The sequence below is a fragment of the Penaeus monodon genome, chromosome 15 (genome assembly GCF_015228065.2).
Source record: "Penaeus monodon isolate SGIC_2016 chromosome 15, NSTDA_Pmon_1, whole genome shotgun sequence".
In the NCBI taxonomy this organism is placed as follows: Eukaryota; Metazoa; Arthropoda; class Malacostraca; order Decapoda; family Penaeidae; genus Penaeus; species Penaeus monodon.
In genome coordinates this window covers 24897858-24898227 of record NC_051400.1, presented here as the reverse complement: position 1 = coordinate 24898227, position 370 = coordinate 24897858, and the positions used below count along the sequence as shown (strand labels likewise).

The 370-nt window shown below is 45.7% G+C and overlaps 1 protein-coding gene across 1 annotated transcript in view; it reads right to left on the bottom strand.

Annotated features, from left to right (window-relative positions):
* The window catches only part of LOC119581834 (ATP-dependent RNA helicase DDX54-like), a gene marked incomplete in the record, with an annotated part of 17282 nt that overhangs the window by 15877 nt on the left and 1035 nt on the right, over window positions 1–370 (bottom strand). The window contains 1 exon segment of the mRNA XM_037929975.1: window positions 15–142. Within this exon segment, the coding sequence (XP_037785903.1) occupies window positions 15–142 (128 nt within the window).

Genomic DNA, 370 nt, shown 5'->3' with positions numbered 1-370 from the left:
TGAACAAGACTTACCTGAAACCCTCCTGATCCCTTTTTCTTTTTGTTTTTCCTCACGTGGCTCAGCTGTTCGTCATCTGAACTGCTGCTTCCGCCATGGTCCTCTTCCTCCCCCCATCCCTCTACGCCTTTGGCTAGCTTGTCTGAAATTAAGATTAAAAAAAAAATTAACTTGCTATTACATGAAAAACTGTAAAGGCAAAACATAATATCAGATACTAAGAAAACAGGTTGTGACAAATGCTGCGTTGAGAGTAAGTCCGTGGTGATCGGACAGGGGACCAGGGGCAGGGCACCCAACTGGCTAACTGTGGTGATCCGAAGAGGGTTTGGGTTCAAGCAGCATGTTTGTGGATTTCCCAAGGAATGGC